Genomic DNA, 17,983 nt, shown 5'->3' with positions numbered 1-17,983 from the left:
GGGGAGGTGAGGGCGAAGGGGAGCGCCTGGGAGCTCCTCATTTTGCTACCCACCCAGGGGAAGGGTGAAATCGGTAACTGGCGCTGGCACCTCTGCCAGCAAGGAGCGGGGCGCCTGGCCCTGAGCGAGGACCCAGGGCTGGGACTGCAGGTGGAGCGCTCCCACCCTCCTGCAGGAGCAAATTGCACTTGGATACTTTTATTCTGTATTTACTAATTGCCACTTGGTAATTACTTGTACAAAAGAAATCACACAGCTGGGTTGGGGGGGGGGTTAAACTTGAGCTCACTGCGGGCTAAAAGGAGCTGATTTTGCAAAGTATGACAAAAAGGCAGCCTCATTTTTTTCCCCATTAGCCTTTAAAATCTTGGAGGGAAGATCCTCCTACCCCCTTTCCACCACACCACCATACTTTCCTCATAAGAAACCACTTGCCTCCTGTGCCCACATGGTCCCATGGCTGGGCAGCTGCCGGGCTGGGGGGGGGAGGGGGGGGGGAACAGGACATAACACAGCCCTTGCCCAGTCTCCAAAATTTTGTGCTGCAAAGAGCACGGCCCCCAGGCAGCCCCGAGCTGCTGGGAGCTCTGTAACATAACTTCTGCTGCGCTCGCTGCTCTACGGCTCCGTACCAGGCGCCTGCTGCCCAGTTCGCTCCAGGAGCAACCACCAAAATGGTGCAGGGCCAGGGAAGTGATGTAGGGAAGGAGCAAGGGGGGGGGCTCTCCACCAGTCCCAGTTATTCTGATTTTCATGACAGGACAGGAGCTTAAGCAACTGGGGGGGGGGGGGGGCAGAAAGAAGGGCAGCTGCCAGCAGGCTTCCCCTGCAAATGATTAAGAAAGTGGCTCCACATGTAGTTAACGAGCAAATAGGGCTCAGGAAAGCAGGCGTTTCACCCCATTTTCCCTCCCCAGCTGCCTGTTTGGCTTCTGATAGTGAATGCGTGCGGGGCTGCCGGTCTACCTGCCCTGCCGCGGGGTACCCACGCCCCTGCAGCAAGGCCCTCCGGCAGGCACCCACGGGCCGGGGGACCGGCAGCCTCACGGTGCCATGACCAGGCAGGCAGCTCGTCCTGCCGCTCCCCGAGCAGAGCCGGCACCTCCGGCCGCGTGGGCTCACAAGGCGCTGCCCCTCGTGCCCCAGCCTGACTTGCCCTGGTGCAGCTTGGCCAGAGCCGGGCTCGCCGCGCGGCTGCCGGGGGCTCAGCTGAGCTGCTTCTCTCCTGGGCAGTGCCGCGCTGCAGGACCGCTATCAAATGCAGGGATTGAAGTGCCAGGCACGCCAGAGAGCGGCAGGGTTGGGATCCCAACACCCCCCCCCTTCCCTGTACAAGCAGTAGCAGCGTCACATCCCGCTCCCCACGCGGCAGCTACCCTGAAGCACCAGCCCGGGGTCCCTGTGGGGCAGAAGCAGGCTGGGCGCAGGGCAGCAGCTCGCAGGGAGCAGCGAGGTTGCTTTTTTACCTTCTCCCTCGCAGGCCTGCAGAGAAGCACTGAGGTTTTGCTGCAGCGGAGCCGAGAGCAGCTGCCCCTTACTTTCTCCCCAGAAAGCCGCCCCCCCCCCCGCCCAGTAGCTGCAATCCTGAGCTAGGTCGTGCATCGCGCCGCACACCCCACGCCCTTGGGGCAGTGCCTCTTCCCTTTCCTTGCCTGCTGGCCCTGACAGCCTTCCTCGGGGCACGGGCACCGATTTGGAGGTTTGGGGAGGAGCTCCTTACGCTTGAGGCACCTGCTACAGGGAGTAACAGCACAGCTGAAGGCAGGAGAGAGATTGCACGTGGCCCCTAATGATATGTTGCTCGTTGCTAGCTGTGCCCTGCCACATGCTCCCCAGGACACGCGGCTGCTCTCTTGCCCCTAATCCCACCGCAGGCTGATGCCCTGCTCAGCCTGGGGGGCTGGGGACGAGGGGTGCCTGAAGGCTGGGCTCCAGGCACAGCCAGAGGTCCGGGGGCAGCGATGGACAGATTTAACACACAAGGATCTGGATTTTAGCACCTTAAAAAAAAAACAAAAACACACACAAAAAAAAAAAAAAAAAAAAAAAAACAGAACCGTTTTCGCAGCCCAAAGCAAGTGAAGCAGCAGGCAGGCCTCTGCCAAGCTCAGCAGTATTTGGGAAACCAGCTTAGACAGTACCAGGCCGGTGGGAAACCCTGGTTTCCTTTGGCTACTTTGGGAAAAGGTGCCTGCTCTGCCCAGCTCCCCGCAGCCCTGCGGCAGACCAGACCCTCCCCGACAGCCGCCCGTTAACCAGCCAGCCGTGCCGTGCCGTGCCGCGGCCGCGCAAGGCCCTTGAGCTGCCGTCCCAGCAAGGAGCGGGTGCTGCTTTTGGGATGGGCTCGGGACCAATCCTGCCACGTCCTGCAGCAAGGCGTGAGGGAACTCGTGCCCAGCGCGCTGCTCCTGCTGGGAGGGAGAGGGGCTGCCGGCTCCCTTCTCACCCGAGCTGGCCCAGGCTGCACGGAGAGGCCGCCAGCCCCAGAGCTGCAGCCTCCCTGGCCTGCCCCGCTGCCAGCTTCGTGCAGGAAGGACACTGTTGGGGGAGGAGTACAAATACTAGGAGCGCCTTTCTTTTTTTTTGTTGTTGTTGTGGTTTGTTTTTTTTTTTTGTGGGTTTTTTTTTTTTTGGTTGACTGGCCTCTTCCCCCTGCATGCCCGTGCCCTCCCACACCCGTTCCCTTCAGTCTCTGCTCACAGAGTTACAAGCACGAATCCCAGTGCAGCTGCAGATCATGTCCATCAAGGAAGTCTGTGGAAAAGAGGCTGGGAGCCGCGGTGCTGAGGGGAGCCAGGCTCATGACGGACCCCCCCGGCAGCTCCAGCCAGTCCATGCTGTCCAAGTTAGCCTCAGCCAGATCCAGGGCTATGCCCCCGGCCGGCTCGTGAGCAAAGTGCAATTCCGAGGTGTCCATAGGCGAAGGCGGGTGGTCCAGGATGGCCGAGCTGCTCAGCATCTCACTGTGGAGGTCATCAATCAGGGACAGGGGCTCCGGACCGTCGTGGCCTGCCGTCAGCAGCGGGAGGCCGGTGCTGCTCTCCAGGAAGTCCTCCAGCCGGCCCACGGGCACCGGCTGCCCCAGGGAGCCCGGCACCGCCAGCTCCGAGGAATGGTGGCTGCTGGGCGGCGAGGAGCAGGCGGGGGCCGCGGGTGGGTCTTTTCCAGCTGGGGACGACTGCTCCTTGAAGTCAGCAGAAATCTCTGTGCAGGGAGCAAACGCGCAGGGCAGGGTGAGGAGAAGCTCGGCCGAACAGCGGCAGGATCCCTCCCACCCAGCCGGGCAGCGGGGACCCCGCGCTTGAGCCCCACCCCCGCTGACCACAGACGGGACAAGGAGGCTCTGCCTGTGCCTGCGCTCGGCTTGTTGAAGGGGTTTGCAGCTCGCCCCCGGGGAATTCAAGCTCTGGCCAGTATCGCAGAAAAGATGTGCCCGGCTCTGATGCAGCAGAGCCACCAAGAAGCGTTTTAATCATACTAATGCCTGGCTGACGTCTCCCTGGGTGCCTTAATGACTGCCAGGGACGCGGGAGCAAAGAGCCGTGACAGCCGCTCCCGGCAGCGCTCCGTCATTTCCAGGCTCAAGCCCAAAGGCTGAGAAGTGTTGCCTCGTCTCCTTACCTCCACTCTCTATGAGGATATCGAACAGGTCATCCATCTGCTGGCTGGAGCAGCCGTTCTCCTGGGGAGGAAGAGGGACGGATTAGCTTCCTAGGTACCGGGGCTGGGGCTGTTACCGCACGAGGAGCACCCAGAGGCACGGCACCAGAACCTCCGTAACCCCAGGCTGTTACTGGACAGGAAGGTGCAGTCAGCAACCGCTCTGTGAACCAGGCAGTGAGCAGCTGGGATCTCTACCGGTGTGTTGGGATCTTCCCCAAACCCCCCGGAAGGCATTTGGAGAAAGGGAGAGTTTCGTCCCCGTTCTCTTTTACTGGCCCAGATCAGGCATCTAAGGGGATTCACAACAGCAACCTTTCACCTGCTCTCCAAGGAGAACAGGAGAAGAACTGCTCTCACCTGGGCCTTTGGCTGTTGCTTCATGGCCTCTTCATAGCCTGGTGGCTCTTTCATTGGGACCGAGGGAACAGGGAGAGGAGGTGGAGGAGTTCCAAAAAGCGACGTGTGCTGCTGCTGCTGCTGCTGCTCCAGGTCCATGTGGGATGGGGAGGGGGCAGCAGGAGAGCCAGGCTGGGATGAGGGCTGTTTAGAGCAAAGGCAGAAGGAACGATCAGGGGAAAGCTCACGGCTGCTTTGAGAGACCATCGCCCCCCCACACACACCCCTTGCTGAGCTCTGCACCGTGCTGCTCCCAGCAGCCTGGCTCCTTCTGTGTACTCTGTGCGCTACGCGCTGACTGCGGGGGAGTGAGGCAGACTTCCCCTCCCTTTCAGCTGGAAATCTCTCGCTGGTATTTTTAATACCAAAGCAACCACGCCACAAACCACCAACAGGCTGCTCCTGGATGGGGAGAGCTCCATCTGTCCAAGTGGGGGAACTCCTCTAGGACGCTGGAGAGAGAAGGCATTTCCCTTGCTTTGTTCAGCCTCCTCCGCACACACGACAGAGCCAGGACCTCTCTTTTCCCCCACCTCGCTCTCCCTGCAGTGCCTGCTTTGGCGACACGATCAGGCCTCCTAGGCAGCAAATTTCACAGCCTGAGGGTGGGCGGAGAGCACCAAAGCACTCAGCAGTACCAGAGATCTCCAAAGGAAACCCCAAGCGTTGCAGGAAGCGGTGCTGGTGACTCAGCTTTACCAGATGAATCAGCACACAACTGCCCATACGAAATGTTCAAGTGTGGCTCGGGGCTCTGCAGGGGTTGTGAGTGATCCAACCGAAGTTTGCTCCGCCAGAGCAGCGATCCCCAGAGAGCAGCCCAATGGTGGTTTGAGCGCTCGTACGTACTGAAGCTCTTCCCCATCCTGCTTTCCCTGGAAAGCACGTCATCTGCTCTGTGGCCTGCGTGGAGAGGAGCAACCCCTGCTGGCAGAGCTGCTCTGGGGTCTGCTCTCCACGTGAGAGGGGCTGGAAACTGGCGTTGTGGCAGAGGCCACTGGGATGTGCTGGGGGGTACCTTTTCTGGCACACTGGGTTGGCCGGCCTTGCCAGGAGCACCAGTTTTCAGGGACCCTTTGTGGAAACCGTTGAGGAAGAAGGGCTGCAGGTTTGGAGGTGCTGAGAAAGACAGTATGGTGTGGGGCTGCTGCCCTGTGACCACCTGCAGGCCTGGCTTCTGACCCTACAGGGAGGCAAAAGGATTAGGAGAGTCACTACAGGTGCCTCCGCAGCACGCGAGCTAAGGGAGTCTGGGGGGAAATGGTGCCTTCGTCTACCTTCTGCTTTTCCACAAAGCCTCAAAGTGAACCAAGGCACCGACTCTTAGCAAAGTGGACATCCCACTCTGACTGCACTTAGGAAGGGCTCCTATCTTCACATCCTTTCTAGGACCTGACCCAGAAATGATCCTCCAAGCTCTAAAAACTCTTCACAGAAGTATTTCTCTCTCTTATCTTAATTACATGTTAAAGAGCGAGCTAAGTCATCCCTGATGTGGGCTAGAAAAGGAGGAGATGCGCAGCAGGGGCTCTTTAGGGCTGTCACTCGGAGGAGGGGCAAAGGCAGAGGTGCTCTCTTTCTTGATCCCGCATTGCGCTTCACAAAGACATAATTAACAGGTATGCTGAAGGCACGAGAACAGAAATGCAGCATGTTCATCTCTACCAGACAGTAAAGGCCACATCCTTTTGCCCTTCTCAAAGCTGAGACGCCACATTCAGTAGCAAAGATCCTGCCCACACCACCCTCTGGCAGCTCTCTCCGTGCAGTAACCACCTCTTCATTTCAGCAGCACTCCTTCAAGAACTGGGGACACCGCCGCGAACCAGGGCTGCCTGCTCTGGCCTGTCATCCTTTTTAATCGACAGAAAGCTCCTGTCTAAAACACCAGCTGGTGTTCTGTCCAGCTGCAGGAAAAGGTGCTGGGAGACCTCACTTGCTGTGATGATGGTCTCTGACCACGACTCTGTGTGTGTGTGTGTGCTCCCCTCCCACCCCTGCTACAAACCCTGGCAGCAGGCAAAGGAAAACAAGGAAGAAACGCGAGCAGGCAGCAAGCTACCTTTCTGACAGGTTGGTTTAGTCCTCGGGGCTGCTGCTGCTGCTTCTGCTGCTGCGTGGGCTGCTGCTGCTGCTTCTGCTGCGTGGGCTGCTGAGGAGTGCTTGCAGGTAGCTGACACTGCGGTTGGCTGGAAGTTTTAGCGGGCGATGATTGTACTCTCTGGAAAGAAGAGGGTATCGGTGAGAAGCTGTTCCCCAGGCCCAACAGGGAGCAAGGCTCGTGTTTTTTAAAGGGTGTATGAAGTCTGGCTTTCCTCGCTCTTTAACTTTAGGAAATTCAGTCAACCATTCTGTTTCACCAAGCTGCGAAATCAAACTGGGCTGGGACTCTGTGTCCTAACCGAGGAGGTGGTGCCACTCTAACTCCCTGGGCTCCACGACTTCCCTCAGGGGCTGGCAGACCTAACACAGGACCTATCCCTGACCCGGGCCTTTCTGGAGCAGCAGCTGGAGTGCAGGTGAGAAACCCTGTGCTACGCGGGGTGACAACACACTGCTGACATTTGGCTGACTTGCGTCTCACCTGCTACGCAGCAAACGCAGCCTGTCACTGACGGTGGATGCTGCCACTTGCCCTGCTGAAGGTGCAAGAAATGTGGCAGCACAGAATGGAAATTTTCTCTGGTACCACGGAGGATGCTGGAGTTTAACTTATGCCATAAAACATATTTATCTCTTCCTGGAAGAAGCACTCAGAACACTTCTGTTAAGTGCTGGATTCATGCCAAGAGGGGAATAGTGCATCATTGCTGATGAAAGGCTCCACTAGCACTGAAATATTGACGTGCATTAAAACAAAGAGCAGTCAAAAAGCAGAACGTCTGTTCTCAGGGCCTGATTTCAGCTCTCAGTAGACAAGGTGATCTGTCTATCACTCTGACTGCAATCTCTCCAATAAAGAACAAGAGGTGAAATACACCCTGTTTTTTCTAATACCACAGGCACAGTTGTTCTTTCAAAAAGTAGTCGAATGTGGCAGCAAACCTTTGTCCTCCACGCCCAAGATCCTGCCTGACTAAAGGCAGAACCACGTGTTTACAGGAGTGCTGAACAGCCCGTGATGCACACAGTCGGTCGTGCACTGCCGCACACAGCTCATCATTGCCAAATTCCTGTCTTTTTGGTGAAGATTTGCTTACACCGTTCTGTTTTGCAAAGCCAGGAACTGCCAGAGCAAGCAACTCGACCATTTCTTTTAGTATTTACTGAACTGAATTCCCAACGTACGAAGTCATCCTATGGTAACCTGGACCCTAGGGATGGGACCTAAGCCTCGCCTACCTGCAAGGCCGGGCAGCTACTCCCTGCCTTCCCGTGGGGCGAGAGGCCCTGCCTCTCGGCGCTCTGCTTGGTCACGGTGAGCACGATGTGGGTCCCGGTGGAGTCGGTGATGAGGGTGGGGGGCGGGCTGCCCTTGATCAGGTCGCTCAGGGCGCTCCCTTGCTGGCCAAGGAAGAGCCGCGGGCTGTGGGACTGGCACGGGGGCTCTGCTTCCGCGGCTGGCACCTCCTGCTTCACCATCACGGCTTTCTTTGGCACTGGGCTTGGATTCGAAGTGTCCATTTGGCTAGCGGCTGGTGCGGGGCTGAATTGGTCGGTTTGGCCACTGGTTGGCTTTGCGGACTGGCAGCTCAGGAAACCGTTCTCGCTCTTCACCTGGATGCCGAACGCTGCTGGGCTGGAGGCGAGGGCTGCTCTTTCTCCCGCAGCCGCTGGGGCCGGTAGTGACTGCTGAGAGCGCTTCTCCTGCTCCAGCTGTAGTCTGAGCATCTCAACCAGCTGCTGCTTCTGCTTCAGCATGCGGGTGAGTTCCTCAATCTGCTTGTCCTTCTCCTGCAGCATCTGGTCCTTGTCCCTAACTTCTGCATCTCTGCTGTTACCAGTGCCGCACCGCTCTGACCTGGGTGCCGCGTTTACGCTGCAGGAGGAAGGCTTGGAGCTTTCTTCCTTCACCAGAAACTGCACTGGAGAGGCCTGCAGGGTGAGCTGGGTCAGGGGTGAGGTCACCATCTCTCCAAAGGCGTCTCCGGTGGCCGAGTTCTCGTCCCCCGTGCTCATCTGCGAGCGCTCAGAAGGAGTGGGAGAAACGGGAGGAGTCGAGCCCGTGCTGCCGAACTTCATCACGCTGCCACCGGTGACTGTGGCCACGACCACTTCTGCTGGTGCAATGCCCGTGGTGACCAGGGCTGGCCCCGTGCTCAGCCTGGCGGCAGGGAAGGCCACCACCACTTCGGCAGCTTTGGGGAGAATGGCTGCAGCGCTGGGCTTGGGAGTGGGGGTGGTTGGGCCGGCCGCACCGTTCTGCTCTTGGTAGGCTCTGAGACGCTCAATCAGGTCCGTCTTTGTGCCCGAGACAGGCAAGGCCCTCAGCTTCAACTCCTGCTTCAGCTCTGCCACCTGATGGGGGGGAAAGAGGGCAACATTAAGAGAGCACGCGCTATAACCAGAACAACTGTTAACAGCTACCAGAGCCACAGGGAAAGGGCCAAGTGACCCCCTGCAGGCCAACACGCCCGCACCTCCGGTACGAACTGCAGGGCAGCAACGCCAGCCCTTACCATCAGCTCCTGCCAGCTCTGCTCTGGGGCAGCAACATTGCTCAGCGTTGACTCCCCACTGAAAATGGCCAAAAAAAAAAGGGCCGTGCAGTTTCACAGGACTGCCAGCAGCACCAACGTTTACCTTCATCTCATCTAGGTTGGCAGGGAGAGGGCCTGGCTTGCCCACTGCAGCGTTACTGTTCTGTCGCATCAGCCCGCTGGAACCGGAGGATACTGAAGAGGTGCTACTGACTGTGGCAGAGAGATTGCGTACGGCAGGGGCACTGGCACCACTCTGCTGCTCTCCTGGAGGCCTGCAGCGAAAGAGAAGCCCCAGGCATCAAAACCGAGGTGGAAAGGCACTGGAGGCCCTCAGTGCACGAGAAGCCAATCAAGAGGATCTAGTATCTATGTCAACAATCACACTCGTTCAGAAACACAAGTGCCACCCCAGACATGAAAGCACACCCATGCTTTTGGCTAGATCCATCCTCCTGACACTGGCCCTTTTTGAGGCCCACTGTAACCCAAGACTCACACCTCACACCCAGAACACAATTTGTTGATAACAGCACTGGGCAAGCACGTCCCTAAGAGAGAGCTGGCGTTTTGGACCCATACTTCGGTGGAGCTGGCAGGATGGTCTGGTAGTTGTAGTGCTGCTGCTGCTGCTGGTTGAGGATCTGAAGCTGGAGAAAGAGTTGCTGCTGCTGCAGTATTTTGGCATAGGATGAATCCATGGGAGGAGCTCCCTTGTCCTGCTTTTGGTCCGGGGGGATATACTGATGATATTTAAGCTTCTTGACTTTCGGCTTCAACTCCTTGGCTTTCTTACTGCGCTGAGACTTCTCACTGGTAGACTTGGGCTGGCTTTGCTATTTGGAAGAAAAAGAGGAAGCAAATAAGAATGGAAACACTGAAATAACACCCCAGGTAAACCAGAAAGCACGCTGGGGTTTTTGTTTGAAAATTCTCTATATTTGACCTCAGGGTCTTTCCATGCTTCTCTAACTCAGGCAATACTACAGCCACAGCACCCACAGGAGCTTCGCAGCACCGTTAAGGCAGCTCACAGAAAGGTGGCCATTCATCTTGCCCAGCATGCCAGACCACTTGTCCATCCAGGGCAGAGTCAGTGTCTCTTCTTATAGGTAATACTGATTTGGTTCAAAACATTTTGCATTCGGGACCCATTTTACAGAAGGTGAACAGCTCACGGACCAGAAGAACCTCTTAAATAGGTTACGGATAGGATCAGAGGATGACACAGGTGAGTATATAAGCCTTCCTTTCTTAGTGTCTGTTAACGTAACACTTTCCACTCCAAACCCGCTTCAGAGTAACCATCTTACTTTCTTTCAGACTACACCAGTGAAGAAATCATCCCAAACCGTACCTTAATGAGCGTCGGTGGGGGCTTGGCAGCAGGAAGAGCCGCTCCATTGGTAAGACTAGGGGGCAGGAGAGGTGGAGGTGGCAGAGGCGGGGGGGGCTGTTCGGGTAGGAAAAGTGTTTCATTGGAGTCTGCACTGATCTGCAATTGGGATGTACCCTGCAGGAACAGAGAAAGGCATAATGCACACACATACAAGGAAGGAAGTATCTTAACAGGGTGCTGGGAAGTGCCCACTTAAAGGGCAACAGCACAGGTTTCAAGTCAGTAATTAGACTCCTTTAACCCACTCCTTCAGTCGTTCCTGAGAAGCAGCACAACTTCTTAGGGCAGAAAAGGAATCAAAATCCTACACCTGTATCCCCCAGCTTTGCTTGCCAGCACTGGTTGCACAAACCCAGGCTGCATCACCAAATAACGGCTGTCCCCCTTCCCCTCACAGCACCACTACAGGGACTTCGGAATAACCAGAGGGCATCATCAGTGCCACACAGGGCTAAGACCCCTCGTGAATCTCACAGACTGTGCTCCACCAGTGACCTTTTAAGGATCCCTCGGCCTCACATTTCAGGATCCTCTGCCACAAATCAGCAGCGGCTGTGAAGCTCCAAGGCACTGCAGGAGGCCCCCACGTTCTCACCTGAGCTAGTGATGTGCCAGTGGTGCTAGGGAGAGGCTCACAAATCCGGGAGTCCATCGGCGATGGGACAGACCCCTGGGACTCATGGCTGGCTGGCTGTTCGGGGGAGAGGGCATCACTGCTGTCCTCGTCAAAGGAGGAATTGTCTGCAACCTTTGGGTAGTTCACCTGTCCAACTGAAAATACAAACACCGACTGTGGGCTTCAAAAGGGAATTAGAAATTATTTCACTTGCCACTAGATGTTTCATAAAGATACTGAAGGCGTGGAGAGACTTGTGTCTGAATAGTGCTTAAAGCAACAGCTAAGAATGAGAGAGTGAAGCCCAAATTGGGGCCCATTTAAAGTGTTTACATTCATCTCTGCTATCAGTAGAATAAAACAATGCTGGGGTGAACGAGCAAGACAAGATCAGGAAGTACAACATCAGCTACTTAACCCTGCCCAAACCCGGAACTGTGGGATCAGCAAATGATCAGCCTACTTGCTGATCATTTGGCACCACGGAAAAAGAAGGTCAAACAGTTTAAGGCCGCGTCATGGTTTCTTTGGTGTTCATCCTACGTGGTGGAAGATGGAATCACTCTTCAAGACAGAATCCCAAACTGTCCTCCGGTCTTATAAGCAGCAAGGGCTATGGATTAAGAGGGGCCCTGACTGCTCTTAGCATTTCTGTCTGCCTGCATGTCCCACAAGCAGCAATTTATCTCAAAATAATCCTGGTAAGCAGGAATCATTCGCACCTAACATAAGAACAACCGAAATCCAGGGAGATGTGATATTCTCAAAGTCAGAAGGAAGCCACATCTCTTAACGCTCCAGTTCACAAATTCACTTTTTCTCTTCCAAAACCATTTCTTGTGCAGTAGTGAAGCCAGGCCCTCCCACAGCACTGTCCTTTTTGTTTTTCATGATAAGTACGCGGCCTTGCTCACAGTTGTGTCCCATTTGTCTTTAAAGTAGCTGTGTGTGTTTGAGGGGACAAATAACCACAGACACATGCAGACTGCTCAGCCTAGGGAGATGGGAAAGAGCACTGCTGAGGCAGTGGGCAGGCTACTCCTCAGCATTCCTTTCAGCCCTTGGAATGGCACTGGCATGATTTACATCTGTTCTGGTTTATTTTTAAAGGGGTGGAATTCTCTGAAGTTTGTAAGTTCACAGACAGCTTTTGTTTCATCACACCTGTTTATATTCTGTCTCTTCTCCCTGATCTGAGTCCGTCAGTGGGTTCTCCCTGACCAAGGTTGCTGATGTGTTATACCCAGAGAGATTTTCACGGAGAGAATGCAGGGAATGCAATCTACAGCAGTCGTTCAAGCCTTTAGGGAATGCAAAGACTTTCATATTATTCCGGGATGTCCACACTCATAATTTAATGACCACAGACATAATTTAATGACTCTGTACTACTATCTGTGCCAGAGGGAGTTTCGTTTATCAGAATCCTGGGGGCTGAAAGGCTGTGATTCTGCAACAGGAAAACAAAACCAATGATGGGATCCCATTCCCTCAAGCAGGAAGGTGAAATGACAGGAAATCACAGCCACCTGTGGGCAACACCTTCCACAAAGATCCCCCTCTGGCCTCACCTATAATGGCTTCCTTCAGGCTGGATTCCACAGGCAAGATGTTCTTCTCCACCAGCTCCATGGGACCTGGCCTCTGCGCTATCTTCTCATTGAGGTCATCTGCCAGTCTGGCTCTCTTTAGCTTCAGCTGCTTGGCCTGCAAGGAGGGTTCGGCCGAGGTCTCTGTTCAGGGGAAAGTAAATAAAATGGCATCGGTCCAGCAATGGTCAACCTATGCACTTTAGCAGTATTTCACTTCTGTTCAGAAAGGTAACTGTAGACAATGGTAGGTAACTGCATAGGAAAATAATTGCAGATATCACTAGATAACCACACAGTAAAGATATTACAGATATATTATACATATTACATATACTGAAGTTACAAAGGTACTATAGTAGCTCCCATGACTCTAGAATAGGACCAATTCACTGTTCTCAAACTAATGTCACCTGATTCTCATTCACCTTTTCCCTTTCAGTTGTGTCCAAAGATGTGGCACTCAGCAGCAGGGTAGTACTCCCTCTCTGAAACTGAGGTGCATATTAATTAGACCAAATCTGCCTTACTCCCACTCTAGATATTTTACAGTGTCTTCCCTTAGAAGAAGAGCAATCCATACCACTTCCATTTCATTGTTGCTCAGCTGCACAAAACTGCACAATTTGAGTTTACCTAACAGGTTCTTCTGACAATCTCCATGCAAAGGTTTTTGGAGCCCTCCCAAGAAATCATGCTATGGGCATGATCTGCTGCCCACTCCCAACTACAGGAAAGTTTTGGGGGTCAGAGGCAATATGGAAAGCTACTAAACAAGTCGATATGACAACGTTTGTTGTTGATGTCTTTCTGTTTCATGTGTGCCGTACCTTCCAGAATGTGCATCCTAACCAGCTCCGATCTCTCTGGCCTGGACCGGATTTTCCGTTTCAGATAGTCCTCTGTCTGCAGCAAAAACAGACAAGCAAAACCAATTTTAGTTGATCAGACACAGGAGTGAGGTGATCTTGGGACAGCACAAACAAGAGAAACAACCATCTTTAGTTACTTCTGAGATCTCAATAAACACTGACCAGAGAAGGGACATATTTTCTGTCCCAAAGCACCCACAGAATGAGTTTATTCTGAAGATGACCTCCCACTGGACATCCCCTCAGTGTAAGAGTGTTCTGCTGCCCTGTGGAACAGAAACTGGAAAGGACTTCCTCACAACTTGAAGCCCTCTTTTTGCTTTTTATGCAAAACCACTAACTTGTGTCAGGGTGAAATTCAAGACATTTCTTTTTACATTAAAGGACAGACATATTAGTTCCAATGTTCACAGCAAATACCTTCATATACTGCTGGCATTTGATGCTGACTTGTGGTTTGTGCATACTCTTATTTGTTTCAAGATATGCTGTTTGTTAAGCTAAAGACCCCATGCACTCCCTTGGCAGGCAAAATCTAAATGCTATGACAAGACCAACTTCATTTCCAGAGCTGCTTTTAGCTCTGCCTTTGGAGAATGTGCTACAGAGCAATGCACGGAGATGACCCTGCCCGGACTGAGCCTGTTACCCTGTACACATCCAGGAACGGGAATCTGGGAGCAGTGGCTAACAGGCGGCTAAGTACTGCCCATCCGAATGGACCTTTACAGGAAATTAATATTGAAGTCAGTCAGAAAACTGCACCATACTTGCTCGGTTGCCCACTCCAACTACTAGCTTGGTAAGAAGGTTTTATTAAATGAGGAAGAAGAAACAAAAGCCTTTGGGACACTGGTCATGATGCAAAACTCATTGTTCCAAGCCTTCCATCAAGTTTAAAGTGGCAACGCTGCCTGACAGGTTTTAATCACAGCTGTCATTTCTTTAGTCTTATGTTGCTTTCACTTTTAAAACAGAACTTAGCCCAGAGTCATACGAGTTTTTATTCCCCCTGTAGGCCAATCAGAAAAAAAAACAACAAACCACTACCCCCAGAGACCTTCTGAGGAACAGAAATCAAGAAACCCCCAGTTAGCAAAGGTGCAGTGTGAAGTGTGACGCCTGGCTCAGGCCTGGCTTCCTCTTTCGACAGAGCCAGAAGCCTGTGTAACTTCAGCGCTGGGATCTTCTCAATTAAGCTTTCAGCTACTAATATCTCCTGGATAAACAGGTGCATGTGCACATAACAAAGAAATCATACACTTTCCTCAAAGGTGGAAATCAACTACTGCAATGACGTTCACATGATAGAAGCATTTAAGGGCAAAGCAGACACAATAAAAAAAATAATAATGTAAAGTAAGTGGACGGTGGGGAAGAAGAATATCAGGGACCTCCAGGGAAAATCCAAACACTGTCTTCAATGTCAACAACTAGTTCACTGAGGGGTAACCACCACCACATATAAGCTAAAGAACACCCCATCCAATACATCCATGCCTGCACAGCATTGTGTTATATCCAGAGTATGAATGACTTCCTTCTGCATCGCATCAACAGCTACAGGATGCCCAAAATATAAGACATAGTACTCCTGACTTCCCTAAAACCTTGAAGAGCATATTGCATCTTACCCTGGCCCGCTCCAAACTCCTTCTTTGTTCATGAAATGCAGCTGGGCTTTTCAGAGCTGTTGAGAAAAAAAAAAACATTTAGAGAATGGGTAAGAATGAAGAAGTTTTCTCTCCACATGTCCTTTCAGGCCAACTAAATTAACAAATACACCACAGCAACTGCCTCCTGCATCTGTCAACACGCTGGACCAGATCTCCAGCTGGTATAAAGCAATGTGAACCGACATGCTCTGCTTGACAGCAAAGGAGCTACAGGAACTGGATTTTTTGTGGGCTACTGAAGAGAATCATTTGGGCTACACTTCTAGTAGAGCTAACCACTGCTCACCAAGTGGGGGCCATGAACACGAGTCAAAAATCGCCCCCCAGCAAATGCCTTTCACAAGTTTCAGCGTGGTGTAAAATACCCAGGACCCTTAAGTAAGCGAATGGCACCAAAACACCGAAGAGATACGTGAAATGGTTGGAAGGATGGGGGAGGATCCTAATGAACTGTAAATCCTCTTTACTACCTTTTAATGTCAAAGGAAGCTGCAAGTCTTTCATTAATCTGCACCTGTGTTTTGTGTACAGGCAAGGGCTGGTTACAAATTCTGTAGGTCCCCAGGAGGACGTATATATTCCGTGTAACAGAAACTATCAGGACAACAGGAACACTTGAACAGGAAAGTACATCTGCCTGTTGACAGATAACCAAGACTTGAGGAATTAACAGCAGCCCTCCATTTAAGAGACCTCCTCGCCCCCTCGGGCCTAGTAAAAAAGCAGAGCCAAAATGGATCAGGTTTTAAGAAACCGATCCTCTGCTGTCCAGGACCATACTAACCCTGGAGGAATCTCTCACTCTGCCTGGCTCCTCTGCAGCACACAAAGCTCACGTCCCACAGTAAAACTGGAGAAAGGGGGTGACATTACTTCTAACTCAGCAATGAGAAGTGTCACTTGCCCCTCATAGTTTCCCAAATCCACAAGCCACTTGTTTTCTGAAACAATCGCACTGCGGCTTGTATTCAAACCGGCTGAAGGGCACAGAACTCATTTCCTTTCACATTTATGAAATATTTACATTTAAAACTGCCCAATGGAGTTTCTAAATTACCATCAAGATAAGCACCAATGTTAAAAAATCCTTCAGCTTTTAAGGCAAGTTGCAAGGCTTTTGAAGACAGAAATCTCAACTTGTGCAGTCCAAGTGTTGCATCTACGACCTCCAAAATATGGTCTACTTGTACTCTTTTTCACTTGAGACCAATGATTAAAATATTTCTCAAATGTAACTTCCTAATGAAATATCAAAAGGCCATTCAAAAATTAAAAACCTTGCTTAGATGCAATGTAGGAAGCTACTTCCAATGCATGTGTAAGCTTCTGAACTTTCCTACGGAATAAAATGCAGAGCCAACAAAGACAAAATGTTAAGACAGAAATACCTCCTGTGAAGTATAGGCAGAGTCCCTCTACATTTACATAAATGGGGTAAAAAGTACAAGTTAGTCAATATGTTAGGAATTATGAACACACCAGTGCCCCATAATGAGATTCATACTGCAGCAGTGAATGAAGAATAATTTGTAGAGTAACTAAGCAATAACTGAGCACTAACCATAGTGAGTGAGTACACAAATGATGGGACAAAACAGTTCCTGTTCAGATTAAAGATGGTTTCATACAATCAAATTTCATACAAGCCGGGAGAAATCACCAGGGAAAGTTATGCAAGCTGGCAAATGGGAGTGCACTGATTGCACTTTGGGATAAGTAATGTAAGGGTAGAGAGATGGTTTTGCAATAACTGAAAAAATAACATCAAGCCGCCTGAGACATGAACAACCGTGCAGTTTGGCCACCACACTGTCATGAACAGCAAGGAGCAAATCCTGCTGGGAAATGCTCTTTTCAAGCCCCACGGACTGCTTGTGAATATATGCATGAGCTTGAACTTAAACACACGTTTCTCTCACTGTACACGTACCACAGAAAAGTGAAATAAAAGCTTCTTTAAGCTCAGGCAATCCTGGGCAAAGATACCAGGCGATAGATAAATAAGCATAAAAATCTACGCTGGAGACAAGCGCAGCAAGCCTCTTCTTGAGTCCTCCAAATCCCTCTCCCCCTAGAATGTGCCGGCACGGCAGTAATTCTTCACTCTCCCCTTCCTACCTCTGCCGTCAGTGTGAGGCAGGACATGAACTTTAAGTGACATTTCCCTGGCCACGGCAAACGGTCAGGAAAAGAACTGCAGGCGTTCAGCTGATTTCACAGGTAGTCCAGGAAAATCTTCAATACGGAAGAATAAAACAAGACGAAAAGGATCCCTGAGTCAAAGAAAGAAGAAAAAAAGAAAACCCCTCCCCCAAATCAAATACACATTAAATAGTAAGTAATGCAAAACTGCTACGGGAAGACCCTTGCAAAAACAATGTCAGTCTCTCATGACCAGCTCTCTGGAAACAAGCACGGGGCTGGAGCTCTCTGTGCTGGCAACACGACAGAGGACTTCATATTTGACCTCTGGAAATGTCAAGAGGGCACAAATCCTTCCCTGCTTCCCTCAGCAATCTAGGACGGGGCTGCCATGTCAGAAGAGGGTGTCTGTTGTAAAACCCTGCTCTGTCTGAAGTTAACTGAGCCTTGCACATTCTGCTGGCCATGAAACGACGAATACTTTACTGGAGCAAATGGAAGAAAACAAGGAACCACCAAATCTCTCTGCAGAAGACTGAAGCTGGGAGGCAGAGGGTGCCCAGCGCTGGCTGGTTTCGGCAGCTCAGGTGTGCAGACACGAGGCTCTGCCAGCTCCCACCGCCGTCCTTCCCGGCCCCCTGGCGCCCAGCCCTGCAGCTACTCCTGCCCCGTACCCTGCTGGCTTGCTCGCCCGAGTGCTTCTTTATCCATTTCACTGGAGATTATCCCCACTGACAAAGCTCTGCTGTTCTCAGAGACGCCAGGTATTCTGGCCCATTTCGACTGTACGCCCAAACGAGCAGCGTAGCCGGCGGACCAGAAGCATTGGTAACCCCTGGCTCAAGGCGTGGAGGTAGGCAGGCATGGGGTGCATGCACCGCCCCTGGTACCTAAAGCAGCAAGTATGACCCCACAAAATGAAGAAACTCCAAGCACCTAATCCTTTCTGACTGCACAGGCTGGAGAAAATATACCAGGCTGTTCCTTACG

At 52.2% G+C, this 17,983-nt stretch overlaps 1 protein-coding gene across 7 annotated transcripts in view; it reads right to left on the bottom strand.

Annotated features, from left to right (window-relative positions):
* Window positions 1–2,609: 2,609 nt before the first annotated feature.
* Window positions 2,610–17,983, bottom strand: part of MRTFA (myocardin related transcription factor A) — a 93,481-nt gene continuing 78,107 nt past the window's right edge. For 3 of the 7 annotated variants that reach the window (XM_035551697.2, XM_050716653.1, XM_035551698.2), the window contains 12 exons: window positions 14,810–14,865; window positions 13,134–13,209; window positions 12,286–12,447; window positions 10,694–10,869; window positions 10,057–10,212; window positions 9,282–9,535; window positions 8,803–8,974; window positions 7,402–8,517; window positions 6,122–6,280; window positions 4,021–4,203; window positions 3,622–3,682; window positions 2,611–3,204 (listed from right to left, as the gene is read on the bottom strand). In XM_035551697.2, the coding sequence (XP_035407590.1) occupies window positions 2,705–3,204; window positions 3,622–3,682; window positions 4,021–4,203; window positions 6,122–6,280; window positions 7,402–8,517; window positions 8,803–8,974; window positions 9,282–9,535; window positions 10,057–10,212; window positions 10,694–10,869; window positions 12,286–12,447; window positions 13,134–13,209; window positions 14,810–14,865 (3,071 nt within the window). In that variant the 3' untranslated portion in view covers window positions 2,611–2,704. Of the gene's footprint in view, window positions 3,205–3,621; window positions 3,683–4,020; window positions 4,204–5,077; window positions 5,243–6,121; window positions 6,281–7,401; window positions 8,975–9,281; window positions 9,536–10,056; window positions 10,213–10,693; window positions 10,870–12,285; window positions 12,448–13,133; window positions 13,210–14,809; window positions 14,866–17,983 lie in introns of all 7 variants that reach the window. The other 4 variants (XM_035551696.2, XM_050716644.1, XM_050716608.1 and 1 more) reach the window with 2 other exon arrangements.

Source organism: Cygnus atratus, chromosome 1, assembly GCF_013377495.2.
Source record: "Cygnus atratus isolate AKBS03 ecotype Queensland, Australia chromosome 1, CAtr_DNAZoo_HiC_assembly, whole genome shotgun sequence".
Lineage (NCBI taxonomy): Eukaryota > Metazoa > Chordata > Aves > Anseriformes > Anatidae > Cygnus > Cygnus atratus.
This window is presented reverse-complemented; position numbering and strand designations above follow the sequence as displayed.